Source organism: Sceloporus undulatus, unplaced genomic scaffold (genome assembly GCF_019175285.1).
Source record: "Sceloporus undulatus isolate JIND9_A2432 ecotype Alabama unplaced genomic scaffold, SceUnd_v1.1 scaffold_41872, whole genome shotgun sequence".
Lineage (NCBI taxonomy): Eukaryota > Metazoa > Chordata > Lepidosauria > Squamata > Phrynosomatidae > Sceloporus > Sceloporus undulatus.
In genome coordinates, this window is record NW_024844782.1 from 1 (window position 1) to 1051 (window position 1051).

Sequence of the window (1051 nt, forward strand, 5' to 3'; positions counted from 1 at the left end):
AATCCACATGCCTGTGCAACTTCACGCTCCACTATGAGGTGGTGTCGTGGGGCAACATCATGCTGTCAGGGATGCAGCCTGGAAATATTACTTTGGAGAGGAGCCGGAGGGCTGCCCCCTGGCCTTTGCCTACAGGCAGCAGGACCATCCGCATCACCCACGTTGCAGGCATGGATCTGTCTTTGGTTATGGGCACAGGGTGGGTGTCATATGCCAGTCCCTTTAATAGGGATGAGCAGATGACCCAGTAAGTCTTGTTTGTGGACATTTTTATTGGTTTAAAAAAACAACCCCAGAACATGATTCGTTAAGAGGAGGTCCCCTTCCCCTTCCCCTTGGAGAGGGTCTTGCCAAGGTCCCTCTGCATGTTCCCCTCTTGTCCTCCAGCCCCAACACATCCCACGCCCGCTCCAGAGACCTGCATGACCTCTGTCCGCTTCCGGATCACCCCCAGCATGGTGCCGCTGGGCCGCCTTCTGGTTTACTATGTCCGAGAGAATGGCGAAGGGGTTGCTGACAGCCTCCAGTTTGCTGTTCAGCCCTCCTTTGAGAATCAGGTATGAGCAGTGTCTGGCAGTGTCCGGGACCCCCTGGGAGGCACGCGGCATTGTGTGACAGTGGTGTGCCTGCTGCTTCTTCTTCTCCTTTTAATCTTCAATGCCAGGTTTCGGTGGCATTTTCAGCCAACGAGACCCAACCGGGCGACTCCATAGCCATTAAGGTACGAGCCACAAAGGGCAGTTGCGTCTGTTTGGCTGCAGTGGATAAAAGCGTTTACCTCCTCAAGCCGGGCTTCCAACTGGACTCTGCCAAGGCAAGTGACCTTTTCTTGTGGGGGAAGATCTGGGTTAATGTGGGGGGAGCGGGGGGCTGAGATTTTTGTACTCCCAAAGGACTGGGCCAAATAGGCAGAGGGTCCAAATTTTAGCAAGAAAATGGACCAGACCTTGAAGGACCCACTGGTTTCCACATTCATCAAGTAGCCAACTGGTGTTCCTTGGAATCCCATAGGCAAATGCAATGGGCCCAAGGCTTTCAGTCCCCTGAACAT

At 53.9% G+C, this 1051-nt stretch overlaps 1 protein-coding gene across 1 annotated transcript; it reads left to right on the top strand.

The window, feature by feature from the left end:
* The first annotated feature begins 6 nt into the window (after positions 1–6).
* LOC121918825 (C3 and PZP-like alpha-2-macroglobulin domain-containing protein 8) lies at positions 7–1036 on the top strand. Its single transcript, XM_042444805.1, has 3 exons — positions 7–168; positions 388–557; positions 665–1036. Exons 1-3 carry the CDS (start codon positions 60–62, stop codon positions 872–874), a joined length of 489 nt encoding a protein of 162 aa, XP_042300739.1. The 5' UTR covers positions 7–59; the 3' UTR covers positions 875–1036.
* Positions 1037–1051: the final 15 nt, after the last annotated feature.

Excerpts from the sequence above, each read along its gene's own strand:
- LOC121918825 (XM_042444805.1), top strand. The coding sequence starts at position 60 with ATGCTGTCAGGGATGCAGCCTGGAAATATTACTTTGGAGAGGAGCCGG. Across the intron at positions 169-387 it reads CCGCATCACCCACGTTGCAG|CCCCAACACATCCCACGCCC; the intron begins GCATGGATCTGT and ends CTTGTCCTCCAG. Across the intron at positions 558-664 it reads AGCCCTCCTTTGAGAATCAG|GTTTCGGTGGCATTTTCAGC; the intron begins GTATGAGCAGTG and ends CTTCAATGCCAG.